The sequence below is a fragment of the Dipodomys ordii genome, unplaced genomic scaffold, assembly GCF_000151885.1.
Source record: "Dipodomys ordii isolate 6190 unplaced genomic scaffold, Dord_2.0 Scaffold32, whole genome shotgun sequence".
In the NCBI taxonomy this organism is placed as follows: Eukaryota; Metazoa; Chordata; class Mammalia; order Rodentia; family Heteromyidae; genus Dipodomys; species Dipodomys ordii.
Genome location: NW_012267248.1, coordinates 10,073,845 through 10,091,635, shown reverse-complemented (window position 1 = coordinate 10,091,635; position 17,791 = coordinate 10,073,845). Strand labels below are relative to the sequence as shown.

General features: G+C 41.5%; 1 protein-coding gene across 2 annotated transcripts in view; it reads left to right on the top strand.

Moving 5' to 3' along the window:
* Positions 1-8,300, top strand: part of Mak (male germ cell-associated kinase) — a 46,826-nt gene extending 38,526 nt beyond the window's left edge. Inside the window, exons 13-15 of one of the 2 annotated variants that reach the window (XM_013016655.1) lie at positions 1,511-1,585; positions 3,292-3,411; positions 8,146-8,300. In XM_013016655.1, coding sequence (XP_012872109.1) covers positions 1,511-1,585; positions 3,292-3,411; positions 8,146-8,300 — 350 coding nt within the window. The remainder of the gene's footprint in view (positions 1-1,510; positions 1,586-3,291; positions 3,412-8,145) is intronic. The other variant, XM_013016657.1, reaches the window with a different exon arrangement.
* Positions 8,301-17,791: the final 9,491 nt, after the last annotated feature.

The window sequence follows — 17,791 nt, the reverse complement described above, 5'->3', positions numbered from 1 at the left end:
ACTTTCAGGTAATAAAAATCATGTTATATGAGATTACTGTATGATTCTTGGTCTATAACTCTGAAGAAAGTACAAAGGATAGAGTGGCAAAGCTGTAACAAAACGCTTTGATTCCTGGCTCTTTAATTATACCAAGCACTGTTGGTGTTTCTGTCTCCAAAAATTAAAAAAAAAAATAAAAGGAGAGAAAAGAAATCACACTTAACCCTAAACATTGTGGGTTCCTGCAACAAATATTCATTAGTTGACACATAGGTTACTTGACAAAATCTTTCTCTTTAAGAGATGTGTTCCTGGTACTTCCAGCTCTGTGGAGGCCCCCCTCTACTGAAGATTTTCACTGTTTTCCTTTTGATTTCAAGTAAACCTGCTCTGTGTGCTTAAAAACAAAAAGAGAGATGTGTGTTCCCAATGTTTAGGAATCAAAATTAGAACAAAGATACTCATCTATATTAGTTAAGTATGAATCATTGCAAATTATAACCAGTTTAATCCAGAAAAGAATCTTGATGCTTATAGAAATTAACTTTAAAAAATTTATATCTTTTGTGATCAATGTAGATTGTTTTAATCCTAAAATTATATTGAGATAAAATCGGGAAGCTGAAGTACAAATGGAAATCTGTCTTGAAGGAGAAGGGAAATTAATATTGAGATCTCCACATGTAAAAGATGAACTTGGGGCTGGGAAGGTGGCTCAGTGGTAGAGTGTTTGCCTTGCATGCATGAGGCTCTGGGTTCAATTCTTCAGCACCACATAAGTAGAAAAAGACAGAAGTGGCGCTGTGGCTCAGGTGGTAGAGTGTTACCCTTGAGCTGAAGAGCGGAGGGACAGCGCCCAGGCCCAGAGTTCAGGTCCCGCACTGACAAACAAACAATAAACAAATAAATAAAAGACAGACTTACTCGTGTATTTGACATCAGTATCGGTGGATATATAATCACTGTGGGGTTTCCATTGCACTGGTTATATTTAAAGGAGAGATGTAATCATGTGTTCTTAAATGTTTATCAGGACAATATACCAGAAATAGCATCCTTTAAAACTTGTTAGATTTATGATGAAAACAATTCTTTTTTCAAAAGTGTGAGGGGATAGGTACACAGGTCTTTTCTTCAGAATGGTGATACTGGATCAAACAAATTTGTCCAGCATGGTCATAGCAAGTGAACTATATGGTATCTACATACTTGGATTTTGTACAAGTTTTTCAAAGTCACTGTCCATTTAACAGGGTTGAGGTGTCATACACTGCAGCCCTGTAATTTACTTATTGTTTAAAAATAATATTCATAGAACAAGAGATCGATTCAAATGACAGCAGTACAGCTTTGAGTCTTGGCATTCCATAGTTATTGAGGGCTATGACAGCATATGGGAATATTTTCTCATTTTCAGAGTTCTTTTCTTCCTGGAATGTTTCAATGTATCATCTAACTCATTTTTCCCCCTCTTTCCCTATAACATTCTCCTTCCGCCATTCATTCTTTCTACCTGCCTTCTCTTTAGAAGAAAGCATAATTAAACCAATTGAAAAACTCTCATGCAATGAAAGTTTTCCTGAAAAGTTAGAGGACCCACAAGGTAATTTCGGGGGATTATGAATGATACCATGTGTCCTTTGACTCTCTTCTCTAGTTTCCTTCTCAACCTTTGCTCCTAATCCCTTCATGAAACGGCCATGGCTGTCCTGCTCTTAGGATTCAGATCAGAACTAGCAGAAAGAGAACCATTCCATGTCATCAAGAACACGGATCTTTGCTTAGAGTGTTGGCACACACCCAGTTCTCTAGATGTAGAGGCAAAGGGATCATAGGTTTGAGGCCAATCTAAGCAACATAGTGAGATTTCCACACACACACACACCAAAAAGAAAAAGAAATAAAGAGTAGAAAATGATGGCAATTTATAGAAATAAGCAGATAATTCTGTTGAAAAGAATATTTTCTAAATTTGCAATCACGACTCTGAAACTTACTTCTTAGACATTAAAAGGTAAAAGCAGGTTAGCGGAGATGGTGGATCTCCCAGGAGTTTACTGGTTTCAGTCATGCCAACCGCTGATTTCCAGCCTCTACAAACCAGCAGATCATAAGTTAGAACCATTTAAGAAGACTGAATTTTCTGTTCATTTTTTTTTCTTAGCAGCATCTTTCCTCCTCATGCAACTGCTCAGTGCATGGCTTTCACATCTGACATGTCCCCATTTTTTGTTACTCATTTGTTGTTGTTTTCTGTTTTTTAAATCATTATGAAGGTGATGTACAGAGGAGCTACTGTTTACTCACTCGCTTTTTTGACAAGACGTTTAAGCTAATATCCCCTCTTTCTGGCTTGCTCCCCAGCTTCCCTTAATGCCCACATCCCATGGGGATCTGTTCTGAATCTCTGCAGTCCACAAATGCATCTGAGCCCATCGTTCCAAGGCTACATCTCTGATTACTGTGTCCAAGCCAGCCTTCTCCCCTCACTCTCTTAGAACGTTCTCTGGCACCATGTGTTTCCCCAGCACCTGATCTCCTTGTGTTGTTAAACAATCCAGTCAGGAATTTACATTCCTCTTTCCCCATGAGGCCAGCCCAGCCCAGCCAGCCCTGAAAACCCACTCATTTCCCTTCTCCATCCCTCTGCAACTAACTGGGCTCCAGCCCTCCTCCCCTCTCACTTCAACAAAGCAGTGGCCTCCTGCCTTTAGATTCTCCCTTCAACTCGCCTCAGGTTGGTCATTTGCTAACAGTGATGGTGGTGGTGAGATGGTAACGGTGATGATGATGATGATGTAAGCCAGAAGGCCAGAATCTTTGCCAAGTGCTTTACCTACATCCCCCTCAGTCCCTATAACAACCCTACAATAATAATGTCCACCTGTAACAGTTCCACAAAATGAGGAAAGCTATAGAGAAATATTATGAGAAAAGAGCTGAGGTCTTCTATTTGAGAAAATGTAAATGTTTATAAAAATGCTTCCCAAAGGGAAATATGAATTTAATTAACAGCTGGCATTGTTAAATGCTGGCAGAGTTCAGGGTGAACTGGACTTCAGACTCCTGCTCATTCCCTGCAGAACTGCAGGACCTCAGGCCAGGCCATGGGCCTCACAGAACTACACATGTTCATAACAACATTCCTCTGACAGGGGGTTCTAGGGACTGAGTAGCATTGCCTGTAACAAGCCCAGCACACTACCCAGAACATTAGCAAGCGCTCAAAATAGTTTTTTAGAAGTTACAGGTAATAGACACTTGAAAATATTTACCTTCTGACTGTGGAACTTTATGATACGTCACTAGGAAATCTTGGAAGTTACACTCCTTACAAACAGTCAGGATATACGCCTTCCTTTCTCAAGAAAGAAGTGGGCTCAGCCGGCCAGAGGATTCACTTAGCACCTCTTGGTGCAATGGCTTCAGGTAAGAGCGACTTCAGATTCGGGTTTTTGAGCAGAGAGGCAGGAGCTCCTTCCTTTCCACATTTCCCTCACTTTTCCTGAATGAAGACTTTTGCTTTTTGTCCTAGACTGGGACTTGAGCTCTGTATCTGACGCTTTCGCTCCTAGGCTGATGCTCTTCCACCTGAGCCATGCCTTCCACCCCCCCCCCATGAATGAAGATTTTTAGATGTCTCACTTTACTAACAATAGTTCTACTTGGGTTTTTTTTTTTAATCACAACATCCAGATTTTCTTCCAAAAGTATCTTTTTGAAAGTCTAACAGGGAGAGGAAGAGCTGCACTAGGGAAGTTTCCCTGGATTGTCGCTTTAGTCTCGGGACCACCTTCACAGCAAGCGTTGACATCAGAGAGCTTCCCCAAGGTCACAGCTAGAGGCTTGTCCACTTACAAAGGCAATACTGTGCTATGCAATGAAATAGGAGGAGGGGCTTTAAAAAAAAAAAAACCTTTCTGCCTCTGCCCCAGAGGAAGAGATTGGTAAAATGTGGACCCTTGATTGATATGTGACTTAGCCTATAACTTCTTCCCAGTTGCATTTCATTAGGGTACAGGCCTTACCAAGGGCCCAGTCACACCTGGCCTTTGTGTGTAGCAAGCCGTAGGTCATGAGAGGGTGGGTCCCTGTACACCCTGTACCCTTTTGGCTGCCCAAAGTCAGCTCACCACTCCCCTTGTCCAGATGTGACAGCCACCAGCACTCTTAATGTTTTGAGTACTGCGCCAGGCACTGGTGGTTCTGGTGGTTCATGCCTGTAAATCCGAGCTATTCAGGAGACTGAGATCTGAGTATTGTGATTTGAAGCCAGTGCAGGTAGAGCTGTGGCTCAGGTGGTAGAACGTTGAACAAAAAATCTCAAGTACAGTGCCTAGGCCTTGAGTTCAAGCCCCAGGAACACACCAAAAAAGAAAACAAACTTTTGAGTGCTGATTCTGTATGGTAGCCTCCTCGATTTAACTACAAATGTTCTCTTAAGTTATTTTAAAAGGTGTCATTCTTATTGATATGTAAATAGCACTCAAAATAGTCATTTAAGGCAGAGAGTCAGAAATTCATGGTCAAGGTAACTATTCCTTTAATTTACACATTGACCCCCAAGGTAATATTACATTCCATCCTAACCAGAATGATCTATGAAAACTTGGGATTAGAATGGGAAAGCACAGAAACAGTGGGACAAAGGATGAACTAATTCAGCAGTGATACTCACTAGATAACTATGTTGGAAATGAACTATACAACTGGTGGGGGCATGAAGGAGAGAGGGGGAAAAAACTGGGAGAAAATGAGGGAAGGGTAACACTGTTCAAAAAGAAATGAACTTAATACACGACTTATGTAACTTTAACCTCTCAGTACATCACCTTTACAATAAAAAACAATGACAAGTCTTTGAAGTATGTAATATGACAGCTTTAAAAGCAAGCAAGCACTGAACAAATGTACTGGTTTTTTTTTATGATAGGAAACTGTAAACAGTACACATTTACCTTGTCAGTAAAGGCTGCTGCACTTTGCTGGAATCAAATCTGCCCTTATAAGCAACCACTTTGTGGGCAGCAGTGATCTGAGTAAGCCCCAATAGTCTTAGCCTTCTTACAATAAGTCCAATTTGTTTAATATAAAGTGGGAAAAAAATCATGTTTTGAAGTATTTTGATATTTGAGTTCCTGCTTAGAGGTCTTTTTATAAGCTATTGAGGGCCTGTATATATTGATTATTCTGCTGACTTAGCATGCCTACTCCTGTTTGCATTTTTTAAGTAAATGCTCTCTCATAACTTTTCATCTCTTCATTTACTCTGCTTGTCAGATTTTCCTACCGACGGTGATAGGCGGAAAGGTAAAAAAAAAAAAAAAAGAAGTAAATATTGACTCACTCTAAAGTGGTCCATGCAAATCAGCCATTAGGAAAACCCCGTTGTATAAGAGATGTGTTCATCTTCCAGGCCTCCCACTTGGGTGATTGTTTCCCACAAGAAATAAAACCAGGTTATTACCATATTTACTCAACTATTTCCTCTCCGCTCATAGTATCCCTCTCTGCTCCTAACCCTCATCTTCTGAGAAGAAAAAAAAATCAAACTAATATCTATTTCCTTTCTCCACACTCCCTAACATTCCTTGTCCTCTGCTTTAGATGTAACAGGGAGGGGGGTAAGGAGGGAATTCCTCTCTATACAGGCCACAGAGAAGCCCTAGGCCTGGTCTCTTTACTCTGCCTGTGTTCACTCCTTTAATCCTTCCTGAGGCTCTATGGCAGAAGATATCATGGTGATCCTCACTGTACTCACAGTGGCATTGATAAGAGTCCTTTGCCATACATTTTCTATAAGCAGTCAGATGCCTTTAGCAGGACGTAGGTTTTTCCAAGAGCATTATGGGGTGACTGCCTCTTGCAGAGGCCACAAGAGGCCTCACGTGCTCCAGCTACTAAGTTTTACCCCAGAGATGCCCACATCCTAAAATCCCATTAGCGCTAGGAAAGAAATCCTACATCTCATCATCCCCACTTTCTTGGCAAAGGAAGTCCTTCTAAGAAGTTTTTAACAGTACCAGCCTGGGCACGCTTCTCTTCAGTGCACTTAGAAGCTGACTTAGGCTCTCCTGTGACCTGGAAACATGCTTCTCTTTTTGCTGCTCCTCAGACTCCCCACTCCTTACTCCAAGAGCCTCAGCCATCAGCCTGTGACCTTGCTTCCCTTTTCCCATCCTGGACTTGCCTGCCCTCCCTCCCTCCCTCTGCTCTGGCCCTCCTGAGCTCTCTGCTTCCCCACTGCGCTGTCTGGCCTGTGGCCATCTTGTGAACTGGCTAACTGAACACTCTGTTGCTTCTCCTTTCTAAAGGGCTGTCCTGGAGATAAGGTGTCTGCTCTGGCCCTTCTGACCCACTGCTCAGCCTCTGCAAGGTAGCTTTCCCACAGTGGCTTTAACCTTGAGAGCGTTCAGGCCTGTAGAGTGGCATGACATATCCTGGTAGACCATCAAAGAGAGAGCTCTTGGCCTCCCAGTTCTAACCAGCCAGGGCAATGGTCTGACCTCTGCACATCAGCTTTGCTCAGGATGAGCTGGGGTCGGCAGTGTGTCAGGATAGCCAGCTTGCAGAGACACAGTGAAAGGAGGAGAGCCATGCCAGTGTGCATAGGGTAGGGTAGTTCCTGTATAGGAGTACAAATGTCAGAATGACAGCTGTCATTCCTGCACAGAGTGAAGACACTAAGATTCCCTGTAAGGTTTACAGCTTTGTCACTTGAGATATGTAAGCAAGTTTAGCTTACCAATAGTTCAGATAACAATTGTTTAACAAGTTGGAGAGCACAAAATTTCAAGCAGTCAGATTAAGGATCCTTAAGAATAAGTTACCTAAAAGTAACTCACCTTAAGGGGGTTATTATCACTCCAAAGTTTTCTCAGTAAAACAAAGTTTCTAGAACAGGGGCTGTACTCAGGGGCAAGACTGCAGGGCCTAGCATGTGTGAGACAGTGGGTTCCATCTTCAGCACTGAAAATGAGAGGGAGAGAAACAAAGAGGAAGGAAAGAGGAAGACAGAAATAGAGAGACTTCTTATGTAGAGAAACCATGAAACCACATTTTCACTATTAAGTGTTACAGGACCTTATATGAATGAGTGCCAGCATTTTACAAAACTCACAATTCAAATACATTTTCTTTTCTTTTCTTTCCTCCTTTCTTTCCTTTCTTTCTTTTTTTCTTCCCTTTCTTCCTTCTTTCCTTCCTTCTTCCTTCCTTCTTTTCTCTTTTTTTTTTGTTGTTGTTGGTGGTGGTCATGGGGCTTGACCTCTGGGGGCCTGGGTACTGTTCCTGAGCTCTTCAAGTCAAGGCTAGCACCACAGCTCCACTTCCAGTTTCCTGGTGGTTTATTGGAGATAAGTCTCACGGACTTTTCTGCCCAGGCTGACTTTGAACTATGATCCTTAGATCTCAACTTCCTGAGTAGCTAGGATTACAGGCGTGAGCCACCCGTGCCCAGCTTCAAATACATTTTCTATAGCAATACCATCTTTTAACATTCTATAAATGTGACCACATTAAGACATTACAAAGTCCTAGTGAATTGAGTGTTGCTTACTGACTATGAGCCAAGAATATGTCTTGGTTTTCTTACTCTATGTTATCTATCTAAATGAGAATAGGAAAAATTCTACTGATGGCAACATACTACTCCTCTAGAATTTAGGATTTTAAAATAAAAGAACAAAAAAGCAGTGAGCAAGGAGAAACATGTTCATTCTCAGCACTCAGGAAGCTGAGGTGAAGGATCATGAGCTCAGAGCCAACCTGGGATACATAGCAAGGGGCTGACCCTGACCAAAAACACAAATAGAGCCTATAATCCTAGTTACTCAAGGGGCTGAGAAATGAAGATCACAATTCAGTACCAGCCCAGGCAGGAAAGTCTGAGACTCTTATTTCCAATGAGCCACCAAAAAGCCAGTGGTAGAGCTGTGGCTCAAGTGGTAGAATGTCAGCCTTGAGCAAAAAAGCTCAGGGACAGCTCCCAGGCCCAGAGTTCAAGCCCCAGGACCACATCAAAACACACAAAAAGCACAACCACCACCCATAAACCACTGTATTAAGATAAATCCAAACTTTCACCATAAAGTGAGGATGAATTGTTTTGAGTTTGACAATGGGATGAACAAGATTCGAATTTCTGGTTCTGATTTCTTTCAGAATATACTTGGAACACAAAACCTGGTCGGAGCCAGTTTTCAGGATCCACTTACAATCCTCCAGCAAAAAACCTAAACCTGGTGAGCCGCACACAGCCTGTGCCCTCGGTGCATGGGAGGACAGATTGGGTGGCCAAGTATGGAGGCCACCGCTAGGACCCTTGCCAGGAAGCCCCCCCATTGCTCCAGAGTGCGCACAAGTCCCCTGACCCTGGGAATTCTCTACAGATGTCTATTGCTACTGAGTTCTGGAAGAAAGATGCACTTGTGGGCACTTCAGAGAGCAAACATCCAAGCACAATGCATCCTGTCAGCATCCATACCACAGTGCTCACATATGGGTAGGACTTTACAAAGTATTGAATAAAATATTTGCCAAAGTACCAAGTATTTGATATACAAATTAATAGATCCTAAGATTTTTTTAATGCCTCTAGCAAACATGTATAGTGTTTTGTCTTCATTTGTTGTACATTGGCCTCAAGGGTCTTATTTTGCACTTTGTCCCCTTTGGTAATGCCAGAAAGATTATAGTTATCAATAGTTTTTCTACTGTGAAACTATGAGATCAGTGGCAATTCCGTTCTTGAGCAGAATGTCCTTCTCAGGAATAAATTAACCCTTTACACATAGAGAGAATACCCAGATTATGCCACCTGGTTTAGCAGAGTACGTTGTTTCATCTTAATCCCATGAATGCACAATGACTGTCAAAGCAACAGCTTGATGACCTATCGTCCACATTGACTATGTCCACCTGTGGCCATCCTCTGAAGCAAGTTCTAGACACCATGTTTGCTGCTTGTTTATCTGACTTTCCAAAGACTTCCCTTCGTGTCCCCAGCAGACGAAGTGTACCAGCCAGTGCCCGAGCCACCACCTGCTGTGACAGCCCACAGGCTCATCTCTGACCTCCTTCTACTCCACAGGGCCGTGTAGTTCATTATTCTTCTTAGTTGATATTTAAAATAGACATCTTAAAACTCAGGACTACTGTATTTAAACCTGCCACTCTATGGACTGGATATTAGTACTGTATTTTTTTAAAGGGATAATTAACGTGACCACTGCAGAAGTCTTGATGTTATATGACTTAACAAATGTAACTGGAATGACCGTGTGGGCATTATCCAATGTCACATTATATAATTAGAATAATAGGATATTTTTTTGTATAGAAGGTTCCACTGTTCAGATTCCTCGTGTTGGAACTGCTCAGATGTAAAGAGTGATCTAGCCATGATGTAAGGTGTACTTGTACAGTTTCAAAGCTAATAAAAAAAAAACTCTTCAAAATGGAGTATTTAAATAAACACAGTTTACTAGTGTGCTTTCTTTATATTTTAAAACTTCATATTCTTAGAGCCTTTTTGATTTTGGTGTTTTGGTTAGGAACCTGGGGAGGGGTAGTTCTGGCTTTACAGAAACTGCCATCACAAGGTGCCAAGGTCCTACATGCCCTCAACCTGCCTTCCCAGTGATCCCCATTCTAACATCACACAAGCGATGTGGTGTCAATGCAGTATAACACACATTAGGGTCCGCTGCGTCTTGTACATCCTTACAGGCTTTGACAGCATATATGACTCGCACCTCCCCACCCCCGGCCAGTCCATGGAGAAGTTTCATTCCTCCTAACTCTTCCCTCCTGACATACCCAGACCCTCCAGCACACTCATCTTTTTACTGCATTTATCTATTTATTTTGTTTCTTTTATTTAGGCCGGTTGCGGGGCTTGAACTCAGGACCTGGGCACTGTCCTTGAGCTTTTTCTGCTCAAAGCTAACACTCTACCACTTTGAACCACAGCTCCACTAACAGTTTTTAGGTGGTTAATTGGAGATAAGAGTCTCTCACTTTTCCTGCTCAGCCTGGCTTTGAACCATGATCCTCAGATCTCAGCCTCCTGAGCAGCTAGGATAATAGGCATGAGTCACCAACACCCAGCGGTCTATATTTTAATGACTATTCTGTTTCTAGAATGGCATATCATTGAAGTAAAAAAATATATGTCTTCTTTCTCTTGGCAGTGTGCAAATTTCCTTTATGTTTCATGTCTGTGTCAACTTGATAGCTCATTTCTTTTGTTTTCTTTTTTTTTTTTGTTGGTTGTGGGTGTTGAACTCTGGGCTTGGGCACTGTCCCTCAGCTCTTCAGCTGAAGGTGAGTGCTCTACCACTTGAGCTAGAGCACCACTTCCACTTTTCTAGTGGTTAACTGGAGATAAAGAGTCTCACAGACTTTCCTGCTCAGGTTGGCTTTCAACCGTGATCCTCAGATCTCAGCCTTCTGAGTAGCTAGGATTACAGGCGTGAGCCACCGGCGCCCGGCTGATAGCTCATTTCTGTGTGTCACTGAATGATGCCTTGTGCAGATGTGCCACTGAAGAATACCATCATTGATTCCAAGTTTGGGCAGTTTTATTGTTTGGTTGTTTTTGTGCTAGTATTGGGGCGTGAACTCAGGACCTCATGCTTTCTCTTGGCTTTCTAGCTGAAGGCTTGGCACTGCACCATTTCCACTTGTGGCTTTTTGCTGGTTAACTGGAGATAGGATTCTCAGATTCATCTGCCAGGGCTAGACTTCCAGACAAAATTCAGAGATCTCAGCCTCCTGTGCAGCTAGGATTACAGGAGTGAAGCACTGTCCCATTGCTGTTGGCTTTTTGAGATGAGATCTTGCTATATTTCCCAGGCTGACCTCAAAAATTCCTCTTAAGTGCTATGATTACAGGTATACACTATTTATTATGCATGGCTTCCAACTTGGGCAGTTTTTAATACATCAGCTATAAATAATTACATATATCAATTGTGTAGAAATCACTTTGGTCTCATTTTAGGAACTACCAAGACACATGATGTCTAGATGGTATAGTAAGAGTGCTTTATTTTTGTAAGACACTGGGCAACTAGCCCTCCAATGCAGCTATGATATTTGCATTCACATCAGCAGTGAAGGAAAATTCCTCCACATCCTCTCCAGCATCAGGTGGTGTCAGATCTGAGGTCTGGCCATGCAAATAGGTAAATAATGGTATTTGTTATTTGCATTTTTTCATGTATTTGATTGTAATTTGCATATCTCCTTTGATGAAGTGTCTTCAGATCTTTCATCTATTTTTTAATTGTTCATGTTCTCATTGCTAAGTTTTCACACTCGTGTTTCTTTTGGTTAATAGTCCTTTATCAGAAACATCTTTTGCAAACCTTTATTTTCAAAGTTTGTGGTGTGTTTCTTGTGTTTCTTGTTTCACTTGTCAGGTGAAGTTTTCTGTTCTAATGGAGTTCACCTTCATTTTTTTTTCTTTCATAATGTTTTTTGTTATCTTTAAAAAGTCATCAGCCAACTCAAGGTCATCTATGGTTTTCTCTTGTTATCTTCTAAGATTTTTATTTTTTTCTTAAAAATCTTATTTACCCCCATTTTAATTTTTGTGATGTATATGTTCTGTGTCTTCATGTCCTCTTTTCCCCATGTAGATTTTTGTTAGGTTTTTTAAAAAGAGGTTACCGAGTAAGAACAGCACCAGCACGCACGTGGTATTCAGGTAAGGGGTAGGTTTATTCAGTAGACCTGCTGGGACCAGGCAAGGTTGGCACTCCACGTGGCTGGGAAAGGAAAGAGGAAAGAAAGAGAAAAGAGCTAGAAAAGGGAGAGAGAGCAGAGAGAGCAGAGAGCTAGAAAAGAAGAGCAAGAGCAAGAGAGAGTCTGGGCCTGGGCTAGGCCTTATGTAGGGTATGGGTGGGGAAAGGTGTGGCCACATCAAATTCAGATGTGACCTCAGCGGATGCAGATGTGACCTCTTCCAGGTGTCCCAGTTGCCTAGGTAACGCAGGTACGGGGTGGAGACTTTGCTGCGAGGAGGGTGGAGTCTGCTTGCCATCCAGGGGCGGACCTTACAATTTTACTTGTCCCAATATCATTAGTTGGAAAGATTTATCTTGTCTCCTCTGGATTGCCTCTGCTCCCAGGCCAGTTAGGAGACTGTGACTTCTTTCTGCTTATATGTTCTCTTACTACCAACACCAGTAAGCAAGATGGTTATTATAGTAACCATCATAACTAAGGTAACTCTCTACAAGTTCTGCAGCTGGATAATGTCAGTCCTCCAATATTGTTCTCTCTTTCACTATGTAACTATTATGAGTCTTTGACTTCTCCATATAAATTCAACCATCAGATTGTTGACATCCACAAAATAACTGCTCTGAGATTTTGAGTAGAATTGTGATTACTTTGGATTTAGATCTAGCCGGGAAGGACTGACCTCTTGACATTGTATCTCCCTATATGTGTACATGGAATTGCTCTCCATTTATTTGTCTTCTTTCATTAGTTTTATAGTTTTGCTCATCTAGATCTTGTATATATTTCATTAGGTTCATACCTAACTATATCTTGGTTTGTTTTTGTTTTTGTTGATACTAATGTAAATTATACTGAACTTTAACTTTGTTGCTGCAACTGATCTCTGTATATTAATCAGACTCTAATATTTTCTTTTTTTTGTTCCGGTCGTGGGGCCTGAACTCTGGGCCTGGGCGCTGTCCTTCAGCTCTTCAGCTCAAGACTAGCACTCTACCACTTGAGCCACAGTGCCACGTCTGGCTTTTTTTGCTTATGTGGTACTGAGGAATCGAACCCAGGGCCTCAGGCATGCGAGGCAAGTGCTCTACCACTGAGCCACCTTCCCAGCCCAGACTCTAATATTTTCTGTAATTTCCTATTCTAGAAGTTTCTCAGTTGAGTCTTTAGGATTCTCTGCAGATATCCACATCTATAAGAAAAACTGATTTTTTCCTTCCTATCAGTACATATTTACTTTTCGTGTCTTGTTGCACTTGCTAGGAGTACAGTGTGGAGTAAGTGATGTTAATGGACATCCTTGACTGATTCCTTGCAGGAAAGCACCTAATTTTCTGCCCATTAAATATAATGCTAGATATAGGGTTTTTGTAGATGTACTGACAAGCTGAGAAGTCTAGTTTCTTGTGAATAAGCATTCAATTTTGTCAAATCCTTTTTCTGCATCTATTGTTTGATACAATTGTTGACTTTTCTTCTTAAGCTTGTTGGTGTATTGGATTAATTTTCAGATTGTTGTATTTAATTTGCTAATATGTTGTTAAAGCTTTATCTATGTTCATATATATTTGTTGGAAAATCACATATGTGTGACACATATGTAAAGAAAAGTATAGTCATGATCCAAATGAGAGGATTTTCTCAGAAAGCAGCACTAGAAGTCTAAAGCATATGAACACCTGAATCACACAGTGAACTGTTTACCCTATGCAGCATGTAAAACCTAAAGCAGTAGTGAAAATGGTCACATTCTTCTCTAATACAAAATTTCAAATATGTAGGCCACACTCTTATTCCATTCTATAAAGGAAAATACAAGATGTAGTGTTAAATTATTGCTGTCAACACAATGATTTAAAAGGAAAAAACAGGCTAGGCATTAGCGCACACCTGTAATCCTAGCACTCAGGAGACAAAGACAAAAGAATTCAGAATTTGAGGCTAGCTGGGCTACACAGATTCTGTCTAAAAAAAACAAACAGGTGCTGGTGGCTCACACCTGTAATCCTAGCTACTCAGGAGGCTGAGATCTGAGGATCACAGTTCAAAGCTAGCCTGGGCAGAAAGGGCAGAAAGTCCGTGAAACTCTTAGCTCCAATTAACGACCAGAAAGCTGAAAGTGGCTCAAGTGGTAGAATACTAACCTTGAGCTGAAGAGCTCAGAGACAGTGCCCAGGCCCAGAGCAATCGACAAAAAACAAACAACAACAACAAAAAAAATACCTAGGAGACGAGGGAAGTAGTGACATTGTCCAAAATGAAATGTACTCTTAGCCAGGCGCCAGTGGCCCACGCCTATAATCCTAGCTACTCAGGAGGCTGAGATCTGAGGATCACGGCCAAAGCCAGCCTGGGCAGGAAAGTCTGAGAGACTCTTCTCTCCAATAAACCACTAGAAAACCGGAAGTGGCACTGTGGCTTAAGCGGTAGAGCTGAAGAGCACAGGCACAGTGCCCAAGCCCTGAGTTCAAGCCCCACAACCAGAGGGAGAAAAAAAGGAATGTACTTTTTACCTGACTTATACAACTGTAACCCCTCTGTACATCACCTTTATAGCAATTTTAAAAGAAAGGAAAATAAAAATGGAAAGAACTCATTAAGAATGCACAAGATGGGCTGGGAATGTGGCTTAGTGGTAGTGTGCTTGCCTAGCATGCATGAAGCCCTCAGTACCACACACACAGAAAAGGCCAGAAGTAGCACTATCACTAAAGTGGTAGAGTGCTAGCCTTGAGCAAAAGAAGCTCAGGGACATTGCTCAGGCTCTGAGGAGTTCAAGTCCTAGGACTGGCCAAGAAAAATTTTTTGAGGACAATTCAGACTATATAGCAAGACCTTATCTCAAAAAGATGAACGGCAGGCGCAGTGACTCACATTTACTTGGGAGATGGAGACTTAGTAGGATTGCACTTTGAGGCCATCCAGGCAAAAAATTAGGCCTCTTACATCTCAATAAGCTGAATCTAGTGATTTGTGCTTGTGATCCCACCTGCAAGACGACCACAAATAGGAAGATCTTGGTCTGAAGCCAGCCCAGGCAAAATCAGAATATACTATCTACAGACAACAAAGCAAAGTTGGAGGGTGTGGCTCAAGTGGTTAGAGAGCCTGTCCAGCCAGCATCTGGACATAGGGCTTGGAGAAAAGAAAACAATGAGCCAATATCCTCAATGAACACAGATGCAAACATCTTCACCTAAATGGTATCTGACAGGATTTAACAACGCCTTTAACAGATCATTTACCCTAATCAAATGAGATCCCAGAAATGCAAAGACAATGGTCAAACACATGCAAATCAGATCAATAAATGGACCTTTCATAAACGGAAAAGACAACAGTAAATGATAATCTCATTAGATGCAGAAAAAGCACTTGACAGAATTCAATATTTTTTCATGATTAAAAAAAAAAAGACTTTCACTGCAGTGAGTATAGAAGGAATGCATCTCTACACAATGAAGGATGCAAATGTGAAAGTAGTGCTCACATCTGGAAGGAGACAAGGAGGCTGGTTCTCACCCTATGTATTTAGCAGGGAACAGAAGCCCTTGCGAGAGCAAGCAATAGAAAGAATGAAAAGGCACCCAAAGCCAAGCGCCAGTGGCTCACACCTGTAATCCTAGCTACTCAGGAGATCTGAGGATCACAGTTCAAAGACACCCCAAAAAACGGAAGTGGCGCTGTGGCTTAAGTGGTAGAGTACTAGCCTTGAACTGAAGAGCTTGAAGTACAGTGCCCAGGACCAGAGTTCAAACCCCATGACTGACCAAAAAAAAAAAAAAAAAAAAAGGCATCCAAACAGGAAAAGAAGAGAAATTGTCACTGTTGACAACATGATCTTATTTAGAAAAATTCCTACAGACACTGCAATTATTAGAATAAGCAAGTCAAGTTATAGGACACAAAGCCAACCCACAAAATGAGGAGAAACAACCTGAAAATGAAATCAAGAGGGTAGTGCCAGTTATAAGAGCTAAAAATAAAATAGGTGCTAGTGGCTCAAACTACTCAGAAAGTTGAGATCTGATGATTGTGTTTCAATGCCAACACAGTCGACACTCTTATCGAGGCTCAAGTGGTAGAGTGTCAGCTGTTAGCAAAAAAGCTGAGCACGAGTTTGTTGGAGGTCCTGAGTTGAAGCCATGGAACTAGTGCTTAGGAACAATTTAACCTAAGAGGCCCCAAAACTAGGGGAAAAAACAACCAAAATACTAATTAACTAAATTGAAGACAAAACAAAATAAATGATGATCCTCCAAGTTTATGGATCGAAACAATGTTATCAACATGTCCTGTTCCCAAAAGCAATGGACAGATCTAATACAATTCTTATCAAACTTTGCTATTTTTACTAAAAATAAAAAAGCACTCCTACTGGGTTGCTGGCGGCTCACACCTGTAATTCTAGATACCTAAGAGGCTGAGATCTGATTATTGCAATGCTTAGCCTGAGCAGGAAAGTTTGTGAGACTCTTTATCGCCAATTAACCACTAGAAAACCAGAAGTGGAGCTATATAGCTCAAGTGGTAGAGCACTAGCCTTGAGCAAAAGAACTCAGGAACAGCACCCAGGTCTCAAGTTCAAGCCCTAGGATCAACCAAAAAAAAAAAAAAAAAAACACCACTAAAATTCATGTGGATACACACAAAAACTTTGAATGAGCCAAGGGAATCATGAAAAAAATCTAGAGCTATCACAGTTCCCAATTTTAAACTATATTGAGAAGTTTGTGGCTAAAACAGCATGCTTTTGGCAAAACGAAAACATACCAACCAATGGAGGAGAAAAGAGGAAAAAAAGAAACCAGAAATGAACCTAGTCATCTACAGTCAAATGATTTTGCACCAATGAGATACATGGGAAAAGCATTCTCTTCAATAATTGGTGTTGGGCATACTTGATACACACACAAAGAAAAATCCAACTGGCCCCATATCTCCACCTATATACAAAGATCAAATGAATCAAAGACTTAAACATAAGGCTACAAACTACGGTAAGACCACTGCAGGAAAACTAGGGGGGAAAACACACAATATCAGATTAGGAAATAACTTTTGAATTGGATACAACATCTGCAGACAACAAAAGCAAAATCTGGCAAGCAGGACTCTTATCAAACTAAAAGAGCTTCGGTACAGCAAAGGGAGTAACCATGTGCAGTGATCACCTGCAGATTTGAAGGAAATATTTGCAAGTTAACACATTAAGGTGTTAACATTCAAAAATGCGGTTCAAGCAAGTCAACAGCAAGAAAATAAAGCAACTAGAAATTTGTAAGGGATCTGACATTTCCCAAAAGAAGACAACAGATAACTGAAGAGGTCCCTAACATCTCTAACTCCAATCATTAGGGAGATACAAATAAATACATAATGAGATCATATCACTGGCCTGTCAGAATGGCTGGTATCTAAAAGACAAAAGGTAATAGATATTGGTGAGGGACTAGAGGAAAAGGAACCTGGTACATGGTTGGCTGGTGTATTAATCAGGACCCAAGTAAGCTGGCTCAGAAATCAGAAAGACAAAACCTGGGCGCTGGTGACTCACGCCTGTAATCCTAGCTACTCAGGAAGCTGAGATCTGAGGATCACGTCGAAGCCAGCTGGGCTAGAAAGTCCATGAGACTCTGATCTCCAATTAACCACCCGAAAACAGGAGTGGAGCTGTGGTTCAAAGTGGTAGAGCACTAGCCTTGAGGAAGAAGAGCTCAGGGACAGTGCCCAGGCCGAGTTCAAACCCTATGACAAGACAAAAAAAAAAAAAAAAAGAAGAAAAGAAGAAATCAGAAAGCCAAACATTATATGTTCTGCTCTCAATACTCAGAATCTAGACTTTTAAAAAAAGAGAAGGTGGCTCAGTGGTAGAGCGCTTGCCTTGCATGCATGAGGCCCTGGGTTCGATTCCTTAGCACCACATAAGCAGAAAAAAAAGCCAGACGTGGTGCTGTGGCTCAAGTGGTAGAGTGCTACCCTTGAGCTGAAGAGCTAAGGGACAGCGCCCAGGCCCAGAGTTCAGGCCCCATGACCGGACCCCCCCCCCAAAAAAAAA